The sequence below is a fragment of the Sphaerodactylus townsendi genome, linkage group LG08 (assembly GCF_021028975.2).
Source record: "Sphaerodactylus townsendi isolate TG3544 linkage group LG08, MPM_Stown_v2.3, whole genome shotgun sequence".
Classification (NCBI taxonomy): Eukaryota; Metazoa; Chordata; class Lepidosauria; order Squamata; family Sphaerodactylidae; genus Sphaerodactylus; species Sphaerodactylus townsendi.
In genome coordinates this window covers 101178645-101195724 of record NC_059432.1, presented here as the reverse complement: position 1 = coordinate 101195724, position 17080 = coordinate 101178645, and the positions used below count along the sequence as shown (strand labels likewise).

General features: G+C 43.9%; 1 protein-coding gene across 1 annotated transcript in view; it reads left to right on the top strand.

Annotated features, from left to right (window-relative positions):
• NAALADL2 (N-acetylated alpha-linked acidic dipeptidase like 2) overlaps positions 1-17080 on the top strand; it is a 530968-nt gene that overhangs the window by 120124 nt on the left and 393764 nt on the right. The window contains exon 3 of the mRNA XM_048504877.1: positions 14655-14774. Within this exon, the coding sequence (XP_048360834.1) occupies positions 14655-14774 (120 nt within the window). The remainder of the gene's footprint in view (positions 1-14654; positions 14775-17080) is intronic.

The following is a 17080-nucleotide window of genomic DNA, read 5'->3' as shown; positions in this document are numbered from 1 at the left end:
GACTTCAGAGAACTTTAGAAGGCCTACATAAGATTGCACTGTTATTATATTAAACACCTGGTGGTGGCATCAGTCTGTGGCTCTTGAACTGTTTTTGGCTTGTAGGGTTATTGATTGCAAATACTTCATAGAGTCATTTGCAACACTGAATGCATTCAGCTGTTTGTAGGGTTTGCCAACTCTGAGTTGAGAAATACCTGGATGTTGGAGGTGGTGCCTAAGGAGGGGAGGGGAGGGACCTTGGCAGGGTATAATGTGATAGATCCATTTTCAAAAGGATTTATTTTCTGATCTTTGTCATTAGAAGTTCAGTTGTAATTTCTGGAGATCTTCAGAGGCTGGCAATCCTAGTTGCCGTATACATTCCTTTGTTTCAGCTGAGTATTTCTTTCACCTTCTGCACGTGTTTAACTCCCACAAGACTGCACACATATGATGCTCCCTACTCCTGCTATTTGACATTTCTTTAGTGCGAGGAGTGGGATAGAGCACAAAAATGACACAGTCCAAGCCCAGAGGGTGTATAATTTACATTTATTCGACCAAACAGGAGGTTGGGGACAGGGAAATTTATACGCACCCACACCTGTTCCAGGGTAACGTGTGTTCCAAATACCTGTAGGCTTCCAGAGCTGGTTCCACCTGCTGAGCACGATGTGTAATTAAACATAGCCACCTATAAATGTGCAGAGAATTGCCATCTTCTGCTGAGCCAGAGTCCTAGCACTTCAATTTACTCAATGATGTATTTCTGCCTTCTGAACTAACACCCTGATCTCAACAGTCTCAAATAGCTTTGGCAGCTTGTGGAGCAGCTGCTGCAGTAAGATCATTCACAGGGCGTTTTCCCACTTACCAGTAGCTGCGCGCTACTGCAGGCAAGTAGCGCGGGGTCCCCCGGCACTCCCCACTACAGGGGCGGCGACAACGCAGCCACCCCGATGCTGCCACTGTCGTGCCCCCTCAGCGCGCGTCATTCCTGGCGCTCTTCCAAATGGCGCCTTTTGATGACAGGAAGCCCGGGCGCGCGCCAGAAATGACACACACTGAGAGCAGCGCGCGGCATAGGGGGTTGGTGGCAAGTGGGGAAACGCCCACAGTCTTCCGTATAATTTTTAGTCCCATCAGCGAGCTAAAGTGGTGTAATGGTTAGAGTGTTGGGTTAGAATCTGAGAGATGCTGGTGCCAATCCCCACTGGGCAACCTCACTGGTTGACTTGGGCCAGTCAGCTCCTCTCACCCTAACTAACTTCATGAGGTGGTTGTTGTGAGGTTAAACTAGAGGAGGGGGGAGAGTGACATTGTTGCCTCATTTGGGTCTGCACTTGGAGGAAAAGTGGAATAAGAATAGGGCAACTTGTCTGCCACATCTATCACCACGTTGAAAGTGTGTTATTCTGCATGCGCGCAAGGGGTCTGAGTCAAGCAGGCTTCATTCAGAAGAGGAACATCCTTGCTTTGGAGGAAGGACTTGGACTTAGGTGAACAGCTGGGTGAAGAACATCCCCCCATCTGTATAAGGCTTATGTGATCCATGTTGGGTCTACATGTATAGATACTTATGAAGCCATCACATTCAGACCACGGCTTTCAAATGCACCCAAGTAAGGCAAGCCATCCAGGACAAGCACTATCCTTCCTCCCAGTGGTGGGATCCAAAAATGTTAGTAACAAGTTCCCTCGCCAGCCCCCCCCTCAGCAAAGGGAGCAGAGGCGTACCTAGGCAAACCTGAGCCCTGGGCAAAACCTGAGTTGGATGCCCCCCCATGGGCAGCCACCCCACCACAACCCCAAAAATTTCTTTTGCACCAGGTCATTTCTAAATCATTATCACATTATAGAAAATGCCCCAACTCACAAATCTGAACACAGCAATGGTGAAACACACAGGTTCTTTGATAGAGACTGGTGAGATGAAAGGTACAAAAGGCTGAGAATCAATGAATTGCAGTACCTGAAAGGGATTAACCCAGTTCAGGGAGTTACATTATTAGTCCTGAGAATTAAGCTATATATATGGAACCCTTTCACGCGTTCCAAAGGCGAGTGTATACCTTCCCTCGGGGAGACGAGGGCGTGGAGATGGAAAAGCGGACCCAACTAGTAACCCCCTCTCGGCACACACAAATAATTAGTAACCCACTCTCGGGAACTGGTGAGAACCTGCTGGATCCCACCTCTGCTTCCTCCCAAGCATGCAGAAGAACACCTCTTAGACCCCTTCCGCACATGCAGAATAATGCACTTTCAATCCACTTTCACCATGGTTTGCAAGTGGATGTTGCTATTCCGCACAGTAAAATCCAGCTGCAAGTTGCATTGAAAGTGGATTGAAAGTGCATTATTCTGCATGTGCCGAAGGGGCCTTAGTGTTTTCTCAAATCTTGCTGAGAGTCAAGGAATGTTAGTTTATTTAATTTATTGTCTGTCCTTTTCAGTGAGACTCAAAGCAGATGACACAATGTGAATCAACACAATCCATTATAAATTCTGCCCACGTTTGACTTGTTCCATCTTGGTCCATTTCTGTAGCATATGCGTGTTTTAAAAAATGGGGCTGATATCACGTATCTAGCAATAGTTGGTAGCCAACCCAGTAGCTCAAGTCTTTGTACTTTTAAAAATGTAATAACCCTGCTGCAGAGTTAGAGACTATAGTGTCTCGATGGTGATATAATCATTTTGTTCCATGAGGAATTGTCACTCGCTGGCCCCAAGATCAATAGGAACAGGGTATATTTTACTGAAAATGTCATTTAATTTGTTTAATATGCATCAGGCTTCTTCTTTTTAAAGGAAAAAAAGAGATAAAGATTGCACTTTTTATTGAAATGGAAGCAGAGCTGTACCGTAAAGAGCAGATAAACTTGCTTCTCTTCAAGATGACTTTGAGAAAATAGCTTGTAACAATGGTGCTGAAAAAGCATCCCCTCTGTTTCAGTGAATAAATTTGAAACACAGGGTACAGTTGCTGTCACATCATATGTCCTAGCCACCTTTTTTCACTCATGCCTGATGGCTGAAATATGGTGAACAGAGGGGAGGTTTCTACACCCAGGTCCTTTCTGCACACGCAAAATAATGCGTTTTCAAACCACTTTCACAACTGTTTGCAAGTGGATTTTGCCATTCCGCACAGCTGGCATCTTCAGAGGATCTGAAGGATCTGAGGATGCCAGCCACAGATGCAGGCAAAACGTCAGGAGGGAATGCTGCTAGAACACGGCCATACAGCCCGGAAACCACACAGCACCCCAGTGATTCTGGCCGTGAAAGCCTTCGACAATACACTTGAAGTACTGATTTTGGCACGTTAATGCTTAATATCATTACTTTGAACTTACCAGTGGCCCGTGTGTCTTTTGTAGGTATGCCTCAAGATGACTTTCAAAAAAGGAAATCCAAACTCATTTGAAATTCAGTTTGAATGCTACAAATGTACAAGGTTTCCACTTCAAGGAAATTAGGATCAGCTTTGGCACACTAACAGAGCAATCCAGAGCTGAGCCAGATGGGGTTGGTACCACTTGAGCACCTCTCCCCCTGCCCCACAGAGCTTTCCCGCAGTGCGGGAAACCCGAAAAAATTAATGACAACTACAAAAACCTCCAGCTCACCCATAGGAGTCTCAGAGCAGCTTGCAATCATCTTCGTGTGGAGGCTTCATGTGTAGGAGCGGGGAAACAAACCTGGTTCACCAGATTAGAGTCAACAACCATGCAATGCTGTGGGTTTTGTCAGTGACTGACTGGCAGGGAAAAGACTGCATAGCTGTGTGTCTGAGGCCGCAACATCCTCAGCTTCTGCATTATAGCATCACAACTACATGTTTTGTTGTGATGGCTGGGCTGTGACAGACACAGCAGGTAGAGACAAGCAGGCAGGTAGAAAAAAGCAGGGTATGAAAACCAACTCTTCTTCTTCAGGGAGAAGATTAGCGGAGCCATAGTTACACCATTGGGTAGCCACAGCAGCATGGGCGGTACTGTGAGCAGCAGTGGCGTAGTGGCTAAGATACTAGAACCAAGGGGCATTCATTGAAAATGCTGGGGGGCGGGGGGGAGAGAATTAGGACGAATAAAAGGAAACACTTCTTCACGCAACGTGTGATTGGTGTTTGGAATATGCTGCCACAGGAGGTGGTGATGGCCACTAACCTGGATAGCTTTAAAAAGGGCTTGGACAGATTTATGGAAGAGAAGTCGATCTATGGCTACCAATCTTGATCCTCCTTGATCTCAGATTGCAAATGCCTTAGCAGACAAGGTGCTCAGGAGCAGCAGCAGCAGCAGAAGACCATTTCTTTCACATCCTGCACATGATCTCCCAAAGGCACCTGGTGGGCCACTGCGAGTAGCAGACTGCTGGACTAGATGGACTCTGGTCTGATCCAGCAGGCTAGTTCTTATGTTCTTATGTTCTTAAGAGCAGGTGCACTCTGATCTGGAGGAACCAGGTTTGATTCCCAGCTCTGCCACTTGAGTTCTGGAGGCTTTTCGGAGCTCTCTCAGCCCCACCTACCTCACAGGGTGTTTGTTGTGAGGGGGGAAGGGCAAGGAGATTGAAAGCCCCTTTGAGTCTCCTACAAGAGAGAAAGGGGGGATATAAATCCAAACTCTTCTTCTTCTTAGAACTACAGTTGCCATTACATATAACATTGATTCTTCCCTGCTGCTGCCTTTCCCCCCATTCACTTGAACTACCAGCAAAGAGAGCTATTAAGGGCCAGACAAGCTAAGGTCCTCCTTTTGGATTTGACAGCAGCATTATTTGCACAATAGCAGCATTTTGCTTTCTTGAAAACCTGTCATGTCCGTTCATCTTCTGGCCACTTCTGTACCTGAGCTCTCCAATTTGTGCTTTCTAGTAACAATGAAGCCGCATTTGTAGTATATGAAATCTTCTTCTGGAAAAAAAACAACGCACTTAGTAAAAGTGATGGATGGGCCCATTCATGATGCCTGTTTGTAATTCAGCGCATACCGGGGAAGTGACACCGTTTACCCTATTATAATGACAGCTGGGGTCAGCGTTCTGCTTTGAGGAGAGTAGACCTTTCCATTGGAAATGCACAGTCCAATGACTATCTGAATGATTTATCATATCCCAGGCCACTGTGACATTTACAGTGTTATGTTTATGACTAGAAACTAAAGCCCCAATTGGTGATTTAATCATAATGTTAAATACCGGCGATGCTCCGCTCCACAGTGATTCCTGAACACGCATCTGTATTCTGCTGCGGTTTATCTTTCAGCAGTGCACAAAAGTGCCCATTTTGCGGCCCAGTCCAATTATTATCCCCGTCTTTTGTCAAGGGAAGACTACAAAGCTATTCTCACATTGCAGTCTTTTGACGGTGCTGCTGGCATGGGCTGATGGGAATTGTAGTCCACAAACATCTGGAGTGCCCACTGGACTAGGCCGAGGTCATGGCAGATTTGAACCCAACGTTCCCCAATTCTAGCCTCCATTTGTAACCATTAAACTATACATGATTTGGGTGGCGTTTGCTGCAAGGTTGCCAATCTCCAGGCAGAGCCTGGAGATCTTCTGGAATTATTTATTTATTTATTTATTTATTTATTTATTTATTTCCATTTTTAAACCGCCCTCCCCCGGAGGGCTCAGGGCGGTGTACATCAACCGCTGGTCTCCAGTTCTCACCTCTGTATCTCTTTTCCTCAGCTTATATGATGTCCTTCTTTAGTTGTCTATGTTTGAAAGGATTATTTGGGGTAAAAAAAATTAGTGCCTAGTTTATGCCATGCTAACATAAAGAGGTGAGTTTTTAAGCCTCCTGAGCAGAAAGAGATATGAGAACCCATCGTCGCCTCCCTTCTAGTCTCTCATCCTGTTCACTGCATGATTTAACAGTTGTTAGCTCTGACTTAATAGGAGATCAATGTTTATTCTTTTATATAGCATAACGTGTCATATCAGGGATGAACTTTACGGATGTGTCCAAGCTATCTTAGGTATCATCTAGACCTCACGATAACTTACTTATACAGCTTGGGAGTCAGGTGCTTGGGAAATGAAATAGATGCATTTCAACAGCAGCATAAAACATTGGAATGGTTTTTTTCCTAAGGGTTTATTTTTCTTTCAGCAAGGAAGTAGATATGCTTGTATGCACATCTGTACATAGGGCTAAGTTCACATGAATAATAATTGACTTTTTAAAAAAGAGACATTCAGCAAAATTCATGCCTCTGAACTAAGATAGTTTTGAAAGTGTTTGGTTATAATGGCCTAATCTTAACACCCTCTCATGCCAGTATGTGATGGAACTTGTGGCAGGCAAGGAAGATTGAAATTGCAGGTGTTGTACAAATTACAGGTGTTGTACAAAGCATAAGGTAATAAATCAAACTCCACAGTACATGTTCTTAATCTCCATGCAGAGGTGTAGCAAGGGAGGAAAGTGCCCGGTGCACATGTGTGTGCCCCGCCCCGCATCGCAATGCCCCTGCCCCAGAATGCCCCCGCCCTGGAATGCCCCGCCACAACGCCCGGAATTCCCTTGCCACACCCCCACGGGGCACGCCTCCGGTGCATCGCGCCCCCTTGGAGCTACGTCTCTGTCTCCATAACATTTTGGAAATTCCTGGTGATTTGAGGATAGAGCCTGTGCAGGAAAGGTTTGGAAATTGGAGGGACCTCACTGGAGTATAAGGCTATAGAAGCTACCCTCCAAAACCGCTATTTTCTTCAGGGAAACTGATCTCTGTAGTCTGAAGATCAGTTGTCATTCCAGTAGATCTTTAGGGCTAGTTCTTGGGAGATGAGGGAACGTTGTCTTTTTATGGTGTAACATCTGGATTAACAAAGACTTGAAAGCTTGTATGTGTCACGGAATTGGTCCTAATCAAAGTTCCCTGTAAGCTGCATGGCTGTGCGGGCACTGTATTGGTGCTACACAGGTTGGGCGGTCACCCGGCAGGGAGAACTCTCACTGGCGACCAGTGGTGGGATCCAAAAATTTTAGTAACAGGTTCCCATGGTGGTGGGATTCAAACAGTGGCGTAGCGCCAATGGGGTGGGGCGGGGCATGATGGGGCATGGCCGGGCATTCCAGGGGCGGGGCATTAATAATTTCTCTGTTACTGTAAAAAAATTCTTACTGTTAAAAAAAAAGTTCCTAATTTCCAGCTGGTATCTTTCTGTCCATAATTTAAACTCGTTATAGCAAGTCCTATCGTCTACTGCCAACAGAAACAACTATTTCTCCTCTAATTGACCGCCTGTCAAATACTTAATACTTTCAAATACTTAATTTTGTTTCTAGAAATCAAAAGAAGGATACTTTCCTTAAACAAGGAACTTTACCATATTTCTAAAACATGTTTTTAAAACAGCCCAACAGGGAGAATTATCCCGTTTTCTACCTTCGCTAACCAGCCACATAAGAAACAACAGGACTTTATGATTTTTGGACCTAATGGTATTTCTAACGGAAAAGCGGACCCAATTAGTAACCCCCTCTTGGCACACACAAATAATTAGTAACCCACTCTTGGGAACTGGTGAGAACCTGCTGGATCCCACCTCTGCTGGCAACTCAGTTCTGTCCAGCGAGAGAGAGCTTCCATGTGTGGTATGGAAGCCATAGAAGTACTATTGATCCTAATAAAAGGTGTTCTGTGAATTGCATTCTTGGCTTTTTGTCTTTACTGTGGTACTACCGCTAGAAAAAAAAACAAAAGCCATGTGAAGAAGGAAACTAGATTTAGCTTCCTGTGGCTCAAATTAGTTTTGTTTCGCCTGCATTCCAAAGTTGAGTTCACATCACAAAATGCCCACACAGCAATTGCCAGTTTAAACATTGCCCCTTTTTTTCCACTGAAGATGTGATACCTTGATTTGCAAGCATTAGCAAAGGGATATATTCATATACCAGTTGTTCTCCAAATAATGAAGGGTGGTTAACACCAGTTGATCTGTTTCCAAAACAGTTCCTTGAGATTGCTGCTGGTAGGGATGGAAAGTGTCATCAAGTTGCAGCTAACTAATGCAACCCTGTAAGATTTTCAAGGCAAGAAATAAACAGATAGTGTATTGGTTGTGGTGGGTTTTCCAGGCTGTGTGGCCGTGGTCTGGTAGATCTTGCTCCTAATGTTCCGCCTGCATCTGTGGCTTGCATCTTCAGAGGTGTATCACAGAGGGATGTCTATTACACACTGTGTCCAGTGTGTAACAGTGTATAACAGACTTCCCTCTGTGATACACCTCTGAAGATGCCAGCCACAGATGCAGGCGAAACGTTAGGAGCAAGATCCACCAGACCACGGCCACACAGCCCGGAAAACCCACCAGAACCAGTTGAATCTGGCCGTGAAAGTCTTCGACAATATGGATGGTGTATTATTTGTTAACTGCCTCTACAGAGCAACCTTGGACTTTCTTGGTGGTTTCCCATTTAAATAGTAAACAGCTCTGATACTGCTTAGCTTCTGAGATCTGACAAAGTTGGGCCATCCTGGGCAATCCAGGCTGAGGTGAGGTAGCTAAAGCAGGGAAGGGAATGACGTTCCTACTAGCTTGCTAGCAGTAAATCAGTCGGAGCCAAGTTCATCTAGGTTGAATTTTTCTTCTTCTTCCTGCTTATATTTACCTTGAGCAGGGCCAGAGATGCGATGCAAGAAACAAGAGCCTCATGCATCTTTTGGTCTTAGCCTGTCGTTTTTAGATTGAAACCTGTGAGAGTCAACATGGAAGGCCCGAGCCATCTCAGATTTGTGTTTCTGTTTTGTCTATTAGCTTTCGTAATTTGGACTTCTTCCTTTCTTGTTAGGTGCTTTGGGTCACACCATGGAGAAATGTGCCCTTCACATGTTTACATAATTAAATAAATAAATACATACATCCAAGGGTGAAAGTGAAAGGCTTACCCAGTAATCTTTGTGGCTGAGTTGTCATTTGATCTCCCCAATCCATTGTAACATTGGTTGTTAACATCACAACTGTTTCCCCATATATTGCCTTGTTCAATGAACATCATCCTGTAAATTGAAGGTGGTTCCAGAAGTACTAGGCCTTACAGTAATGGTAGTTGTAGTGGTAGTAGTACTAATAATAGCAATAGATTACAAAGGAAGTAATTGCGGGAGGAAGGATCCCCAATTTTGACCAGCGTAAACTGCGTAAGTCCATTATGGGCTAAAACGGGCTTCATCTCAAATGCCACATATTTATAAAACAAGCCTGTGGGTTTGGATTGTCTTGTCAACTATAATCAAATCATAAGTTAGGGTGCCATTTATTTGTTTTAGGGAGAAAAGTCAAATGAAATATAAAAGGAGAGAGCTGCTTTCCCCTTTTCCAGCAGGTTCAGGCTCACTGAAAAATGGCTGGGTTTGTTATCTCGTAGATATAAGACCCAATAACACATCCCCTCTTGGGGAAAAAGAATACCTTGGCCATACATCTTGCACGTTTTGACAGTGTTTAGCTTTGGCTTCAGATAGATAGATAGATATTTGCTAACTGTTCTGCTGCTTTTATTTTCTTGTCTCCAGTCCCTGCATATTTCCTCTAAGGGTAAGAGTAAATTTTGTTGCATGCCACATAATAAAAAGAAGGGGGGGGGGAGTTAAATATATTTCCCTATGCCTTCAACAAGTTCAGTTTGAGCCCATGAAACAGAAAGCAGAGGGATCTCAGTCATGTTAGCTTTTATTTTCTGAAAGGAATTGAAAATGTATCTTGGTAGCTGGGCAGATAATGCTCTGGCTAAACTGGAAGATACCGACAAGTAGCCAACAAGTTAATTTTTGGGGGAAAGGGAGACCAAACCATGCCCCAAACATAAGGTGACCAGACGTCCCGCTTTTGGTGGGACAGTCCTGCCTTACACCAATCTGTCCCGCGTCTCGCGGGGTTTTGTACCTGTCCCGATTTTGCCTTCTGGGGCGCTCCCGTTTCCCGCCCTGTCCCGGTTTTAAAAGGTGACAATCTGGTCACCTTACCCAAACACTTCCCATATAAAAACAGAAGCACTCCTGTGTACGAGTACCTGGATGGGCCTAGGTTGAAACTGCCATGAAGGCACAGCTGACTTATGGTGACCCTGTAGGGTTTTCAAGGCAAGAGAGAAACAGAATTGGTTTGCCATTGCTGGCCTGTCTTCCTTGGCAGTCTCTCACCCAAGTACCACCCAAGGCCAAACTGCTTCCCATCGGAGATCTTGATGAGATCGGGCTAGCTTGGGCCTTGTCTCATTGCAGTTGGAGACCTTGACGCTCTGACATTATATGTGACACATTATACGTGACACATGAGTTGGTATTACAATATATTTTGTGCATTTATTTCGATTACAGTCGGAGACCAGCATATACAAATAAGCACACTTTTTGATGTTAAAATAGAAATATCGTTAAAAACAGTAATAGAAAAAAATAGTTTTCTGTTAATCTAAAATTCACAAATTGCAAGTTACAAGTTAGATCAATGGCAATAAAATACAAATCAAATAAAATCTATAAAAATTTAAGCCTTTTTATAAGTTTCATTTTTCCCCTTTTACAATACCTCCAAGCAAACTTGGCTACATTTACCGTTATTTCTTTGTCTGTTCCATTAACCAAGATTGAGATTAGAGTTTTCCTTTCTCGGTATTACAATATATGTGACACATTAGTTGGTTTTGGGGATTCTCCCAGTCCAACTTGTGTTTCATGTCTGACCCAGAACACAACTTGAAAACACACACACATTTTGAAAAAAAAGTGTTTGTGCGGGGGGGGGGGGATTGGTTCCACAGCATGGTATAGCAGCAGGAGGAGCTTCAGTCTTCCCCCACCAGAAAAAAAATGCTTCAGTAGAGTAGGCTTTTTGTCTTACCATGTTTCACATATTGTCTTACCATGTTTCACATAATGGTTCAGACTTGTTTCCATAAGCCATGCTGAAATAATTGCGTGAAGGATTGATATCTCGGAAAGGTTAGCCAAACACGTAAGGGTTTTTCACATGTTGTAGTCATGCGTACTGAAAATTCGGTAACTACGCAAAGCAGTAGCATATGTTACCCTTGATCCTCTGGATATGGATCATTGTCATGTTGTGTGAACAGGGGAAACATAGATATTTGCATACAGCCTTAGTATGCATAAATATGGACTCTGAAAAATCCAGTGGTCGATTTGCATTCTGTGTATATGGTAAATACATGTGTTGTTCCTATTCACATAAAATGGCAACTCTGTGCGGTGCATTCTTCTTTTATATCTGGTTGTTCTAGAATGGTGGAAGCCAACCTTTTGGAACCTGCAAGCACCTTTGGAATTCTGACACAGGGTGGTGACACAAGCACAAAATGGCTGGCATGGGAGGTGGGGCCCACCATACAACGGTGAGGTCATGCATAACCCCAATAGTAAATAATCCTTCAACATAATATCCAGTGACCTGTCGTAAGTCCTGCTGGGCAAAAACTCCATCAGGCTCCACCCACTTTCTAAAACTCCAACAGGCTCCACCCACTTGATGAACACCTGGAAAAGTGTAGGTGAGAGCCATGCACACCATGCTGGAGATCCCTGTCTGAGAATTAAGCCTATACGTATACGAAGTATATTGTTGTGGGATTTAGCATGTATGAGATTTTGTAGAAATCATTTTAAATATTTTATAAATAGGAAATACTAGATGGTAAGGGTTGACTAGCCAAGGCTGTGAATGAATCCACACAAACAATTATTAAGCACAAGCCACCACCTAAACAGGTCAATATATCCATAGCAGAGCACAAGACAAACAGTACCCCCCCACACACAAAAAAATAACACACTTGAATTTCAAACTTAGAAAAGAATGAAATAAAAATACTATATCCAATAAATGCTATAAGAGGGCATAGTGCCCAAGATCTGGACTTCTCTTCTCAGGGAAATGTATCCGTCTCTTTTGGTACCATCTTGTGCCAGTAGGTGAAGACTGATGTTTTGTTTGGCATTCCCTCAACTATTCCTCTGTCCTAATCAATGTTTTGTGTTTTGTGTTTGTTATATGCATTTTGAGCTGTTTTTAAAACTCTTTTAAACGTTGTTGTAATGAGAAACAATTGAGAGGGTTTTTTTAAATTTGAATGGTTTTATAAAAGCATTTTATCATATGTACTTTACATTTTAGCCATCTTGTAAGGGCAGAAAGGTGGGATGTAAATGTCGTAAAGAACTAAAGAAATATGAATGAACAAAAATGGCCTCAAGTTTTCACATTGTTACTCTGAAAAAAAAAACTTTAAGGCTTTGAGGCTAATGCAAATCATTTGAAATACCAGCTTTTTAAGCACAAATTGCATCAGTCAGTGTGGAGCTTTAATTTTAAGAAATGTCTGAACTAACATGGAGGTGGTCCAGAATCGACATAGCTTATGAAAAATGCTGGGGAGAGCAATTAATGTCGGTACTGTTAAAAACCCTTTTGTGTCACCATGATGAAAACCCTAGTTTGTTCCATCTACACAAAGCTGAATTTTCCTTGAGACGCTTATGCTTTTCAGTTTGCAGAATTTTTTTTTAAAGAATACGCACCCAGTTTAAACGAATGACTGAATGAATCTGAGAGTTTAGTAGCTGCACAGTTTTAGGTATAAGAGGATTTACCTTTGCATATCTAAAGCAAACGCACAAGTGTCCCTTTTTTCCGGCAGCTGATAAACGGCTTGCGTTCTTCTTTATTTTTTTAAATAGCATTGTTCTGCCCCAGGAAAGCAGTTTATCTGTTCTTTGCCGCCAGTGATTCTGCTTTAATATTCAGAATGGGTAAAGATTGGGATTATATCATTTTGACATCACTGAAAGCGAATGCGAAAAGCATCACAGAATCCACTTGATTCATTATAGTTGGATTGTGTTGCACAAAGCGGGTATTCACCGTGAGTGTACTACAAGCCCCAAATACATTATTAACAGGAATATCACCCTGTTTAGCTCCTAGAAAACAGTGTGACGGTACATATGCATTATTTTAAAATGCATGGCAGCAGCTTACAACAACCTCAGTCTATCTGAGGTTCATAATAAGCCAAACAAGCATCAGTCCCTTCTTGGTATACTCAAAGAAACACCAGCTGAATGCAGATAATTGTTTCCCACTTAGCAGATCCTCATTTTTATGCTATTCAGATGGTTTTGCAGTATTTTAACATTAATGGTTATATGCAGGAACAAGTATCAAATTTCACAGCAATTTTAACACAGGTACATGAGAAAAGTTCTGCGGGATCAGACCAGTGGTCCATCAAGTCCAGCATACTTTGTTACTCAGTGATCTACCAGATGTTCCAAAATGCCCAATAATTAATATGGGAACTACCAGTACCCCTAATACGGCTACCCACAGCAAGGGTTCCCATTTAGACCGTGGTCTCCTCAATTCCAGAAACCCAAGTTTTAGCCCAGGAGCAGGGACAAGAAGGATTCTGGCTCCCAGATTCCCTTATCTAATAAGGGCATGATGTCTGGCACTGATAACATACAACATTTCTTGGGGGCAATACATTTATTCAGGCCCCTTAAATCCAGGATGGAGTGGAACACCCTTTTGATCACCTAAAGCTCTCAATTTGTTACCTAAAAAGTCCGCAGCGGGCCTTCGCAAGTGTAGTCCTACGTGTGTTGGCATACAGGACCACTAGATGAACCACAGTTATGGTAAACAACACTGTTTTTGCCTCCTAGAACTGGTATTTATAGGTTTACTAACTGTATACGGCATCATCATTGTTCTGCCCCCCCACCCCCCACAAGCGTCTTTGATTGAGGTGCCCTGTTCTTGGTTGGGACAAAAAGTGGGAATGCAAGCCAGTTTCTACAGTTCTTAAAATGGCTTTCTTCAAAGGAAGAAACAAGACCCTAACTCCTCCCAGGGTTAACTAAACAGAGTACTTGCTTATCCTCAGGCTGTAGGAAGCTGTAAACTTGTCTCTTCTCCAGCTGCTGTTGGAGGGTTGACAGTCTCTTGCTTCCTTGTAGCTCTGGAATCTTTGCTCTTGCTGTAGATGAACTTGGCTTGTTCTCTTTTTAGACCACCATATAAACCTATGGTCTTGTCTGGACCTATATGGTTTACATAGACGTTACGAACAGTGCGGAGATCCTCACCCTTAGCACCTCATAGATTAACTGAACAATTAACACAGAGGGCTTCTGGGTAGGGAAAATGAGAATTGCCTGCTGGGAAAAAGTCTTAAAGGGGTAGGGCCTAACTAAAACACCCTCCCAGGAAAGGCTTAACAATAAGGCAAAACCCATACTGACTATAGGGAAACTGAATCTGAAAAGGGAAATAACTAAAGGCTCTGTGGGGGCATGACAATCATGGCTTGGAGCCATTGTTGGAACTATCCTCCATGAAACTCTCTAATTTCCGTTTAAAAAGTTCTCTGTGTGTGGTCTGCTGATGTAGATTCCTTCCATTTAATTTGTATTAAATTATTTTAATCATCAGATTTCTTTGTTTTCATTGGGAAAATGATGATGGAGATTTTATCTCCAGCAACGAGAATCTAGAACAGAAGCTCCAGCTTTCGAATTGAATCACTGAAGTCATGTAAAGTTACAGAATCCTTATCATGAATTTAATAGTAATAGTAGTAGTAGTAATGATATTAGCAGCTCTCTGTTTTTCTCTCTTTTTTTCAGGGTGAAGTTGTAGATGTGCAGTACGGAACTGTGGAAGATTTGCTCAGGATTCCAGACATCTCCAATGTCACCCACAAAATTGCCCTTTTGAAACTGGGTCATTTGCCGTTGCTCTATAAGGTTAGTGGTGGTTTTAATTTCGACTCATGAATCAAGCTTTTCTTGGATATCCAACCGCAGCTATTATGATTACACCAAATTTGGACTGGATCTTCTTTGGCTACATTGAGTTGGCTCTTTCTGGACATTGCCTGCTGTCATTTTTGGCTATTTCTAACAAAAGTGTACAGCTCCCAAAATTTCTGAAATGATTACACAGGCTGTCTGGTTGTCCATTTATCTCTGAGGGAGGCACAGCAAGAGAGATGCCGGCTCAGTCTCAAAGTGGATAAAGGAAAATTAAAGTTGTGATTAATAAATGTGAAGCACGGGATGTAACCAGAGTACATTTGACATAGGGAAGCCTTAAAATATGACTCGGAGTGAAGGCCCAAACAGAGCTGCGTGTGATTGATTTAAAATGGTTAGCACCAACTGGTGAATTTGGAAAGCAGTGCCCAGTCACTGATAGGTGTGGCTGGATAACCTGTAGAGCTGAGCCATGTCATGGATGTGCTATGCATTGTGTTCCACTTCTCTGTTTTGGCTAGGAAATTGTAACATGGAACTGGAGCATATACTGCAGTAGCATGAAACCAGAGGCATAGCAAGGGGGGAAAGCGTCTGGTGCACCTTTTGCCCCCCCCCCTCCACCCCGGAATGCCTCCGCCCTGGAACACCCCGACCATGCCCCCGGAACGCCCTCACCACACCACCACAGGGGTGCGTCCGGTGCATCACACACACCCTTGCCCCTTTGGAGTTACGCCTATGCATGAAACTGCAGTATGTTGTACCTTTCAGTTTATTGCTTGTTCCTCTTCAGTCTTGGACAGATTTATGGAGGAGAAGTCAATCTATGGCTACCAATCTTGATCCTCCTTGATCTCAGATTGCAAATGCCTTAGCAGACCAGGTGCTTGGGAGCAGCAGCAGCAGAAGGCCATTGCTTTCACATCCTGCACGTGAGCTCCCAAAGGCACCTGGTGGGCCACTGCGAGTAGCAGAGTGCTGGACTAGATGGACTCTGGTCTGATCCAGCAGGCTAGTTCTTATGTTCTTATGTTCTTAGTCATCTATGTGCATTGTGGAAAAAGAAGGGATAATGTGGGGTTTTGTTGTAGATAGCAAGCCAGTGTGGTGTAGTAGTTAAGAGCCGTGGACTCTAATCTGGAAAACCAGGTTTGATTCCCCACTCCACATGAACAGTGGAGTGCATGTGGTGAACTGGATTTGATTCCCTGCTCCTACACATGGAGCCTGCTGGGTGACCTTGGACCAGTCACGGTTCTTTCCGAACTCTCTCAGCCCCACCTACCTCACAAGGTGTCTGTTGGGGGAAGAGGAAGTAAACTCTTCTTCTCTGCTTCCCTTCCAAGGAGCCCTCCAACCCTGCACATGGACCTCCTTCTTTCCTGCCCCTTTCAGCCCTGATGAAAGCAGGCAAGGACCTTAGCTGGTTGCCACTACTCTGCTTCAAGGCAGACTGTGGAGGGCTGAGTATATCTTCCCTCCCCACCAGTCGTTTCCCTTTTCATTCAGGGCATGCTCTGCTTTAAAGCTTAGTCTGAGGCAGGGAGGACCAAGGCAAATAGAAAGGCTAATTTGTTAACCAAATGCCAGAACAGTGTACTATGTAAGAGAACAGGTGTGGAAATGGAGACGATCTAACACAGGGTATGCTATAAATACATAGATCAAAACTGCCACAGAAAGAAGCTAGCTGAAAAACAAAATTCCCAAACACGACGTCTTCTTGCTGAACTGCTAACTTTAATTCGATGTCTGTGTGTAAAGTACCGTCAAGTCACAGTTGTGTTATAGTGACTCCTGGTGGGGGTTTTCCGGGCAAGTGAGAAGCATAGGTGGTTTGTCATTGTCTTCCTCTGCAGAGTTTTCCTTTCAGGTCTCCCTAACCCAGCGTAGCTTCCATGAGTTGACGAGATCAGGTTATACTGTGTCATTCTCACGGCCCTCCTTCGCTCAGCAGAGGCGATTTTGCTGGTGGTCCCCTGCCCCTCTATGATGCGGCTGGCCTCCACGCGGGCCAGGGCGTTTACTGCCCTGGCCCCTGCCTGGTGGAACGCTCTTCCTCCAGCAGTTAGGGCCCTGCGGGACCTTGGAGAGTTCCGCAGGGCCTGCAAAACTGTGCTGTTCCACCGGGCTTTTGCGGGGGCCGGCCGCTGAGCCCGCCCCTCTTATTGCCCTATGCACTGGCTGTGTATTCGACCATCTGCCAGCCCCCTCTTAGGGTTTGATCACTGGGGTGTGATGCCAGACGTCTCTTGTTGTTAATTATTAACTATTTATTGAAGGTTACTGCTGCT